The sequence below is a fragment of the Eimeria mitis genome, genomic scaffold, assembly GCF_000499745.2.
Source record: "Eimeria mitis Houghton genomic scaffold, Emh_scaff3326, whole genome shotgun sequence".
NCBI lineage: Eukaryota > Apicomplexa > Conoidasida > Eucoccidiorida > Eimeriidae > Eimeria > Eimeria mitis.
The window spans coordinates 2281-3632 of NW_013571665.1; the positions used below are offsets into that span (position 1 = coordinate 2281).

The 1352-nt window shown below is 60.1% G+C and overlaps 1 protein-coding gene across 1 annotated transcript in view; it reads right to left on the bottom strand.

Annotated features, from left to right (window-relative positions):
- EMH_0064850 (uncharacterized protein) overlaps nucleotides 1–846 on the bottom strand; it is a gene marked incomplete at both ends in the record, with an annotated part of 2591 nt that extends 1745 nt beyond the window's left edge. The window contains one exon of the mRNA XM_013498310.1: nucleotides 1–846. Within this exon, the coding sequence (XP_013353764.1) occupies nucleotides 1–846 (846 nt within the window).
- Between the last annotated feature and the right edge of the window lie 506 nt (nucleotides 847–1352).

Here is a 1352-nt window from a genome sequence, read left to right on the forward strand (position 1 = left end):
AGTCTCCGTATCCTTCACTGGCAGGTGCTGAGCGACGCTGTGTCTCCTTGCTGCTGCTGCTGCAGCAGCAGCAGCAGCAGGTGCTGCTGCAGGCGGTGGAGCAGTAGCTTCTGCATCTGCTGCTGCAGCAGCCCGCTGCTGCTGCTGCTGCTGCTGCTGCTGCTGCTGCTGCTTTGCTGCTTCTATACAAGACAGAGGAGAAGCAGCAGGGTCCTCGGCGCCCGACAGCAGCGCGCAGTAAACCCCCTCAGTAGAGTCAACTTCTTGCTGCTGCTGCTGCTGCTGCTGCTGCTGCTGCTGCTGCTGCTGCTGCTGCTGCTGGTGTTGCTGTCGTGTTCGTGCTGTTCTGTTGCAGAGCTGGGGTGCAAGTGCTGCTGCTCCCGCTGTCGTTGCTGCTGCTGCTGCTGCTGCTGCTGCTGCTGCGGTGGCAGCACCGTGGCGAGATGTCTTTGCTGCTAGAGGTTCCCTGGGGTCTGCTGCTGCTGCTGCAGCTGCTGCAGGTGCTGCTGCTGCTGCTGTGCTGCTGCAGCTGCTGCTGCTGCAGCTGCTGTTGCTGCTGCTGCTGCTGCTGCTGCGGAGAGGACGGCGGCGCCTTGGGGTTGTCTTTGCTGCTGCCCGCGGAGACATATCTGTTGCTCTCAGGTCAACAGATGCAGCAGCAGCAACGGGAGCTGCTGCTGCTGCTGCTGCTGCTGCTGCTGCTGTATCTCTTCGCTTGCTGCTCGAAGCCCTGGTTACCGCCCCTGCTGCTACTGGTACTTCTCCTGCTGCTGCTGCTGCTGCTGCTGCTGCTGCTGCTTCAGTCTCAGCTCCCGAGCTGCCACCAGTGCTGGCACCCCGGTCCATATCGTTGCTGCTGCTGTTGCTGCTGCTGCTGCTGCTGCTGCTGCTACTGCTGCTGCTGCTACTGCTGCTGCTACTGCTGCTGTTCCCGCTGTTACTTCTGCTGCTGCTGCTGCTGCTGCTGCTGCTGCTGCTGCTACGGCCAAACCCTATATAAAGGCTGCTGCCACTGTTGCTGTTGCTGCTGCAGGCTTTGCTGCTGCATGCGGTACTACTAACTAGGGTGCTACTGCTGCTGCTACATCTGCTGCTGCTGCTGCATCTGCTACATCTGCTGCTGCTGCTGCTGCTGCTGCTGCTGCTGCTGCTGCAGCAGATGACTCGAGTTCAGCAGCAAGTGCTGCTGCTGTTGTTATCAATGCTGCTGCTTGGCGAGGCAGCGGATACGTAAAAATATGAAGCCACAGAATATTATAAATGTTGCTGCCGCTGCTGCTGCTGCTGCTGCTGCTGCTGCTGCTGCTGCTGCTGCTGCTGCATGCAGAGCCTAGGGTGATATGCTGCGAGGA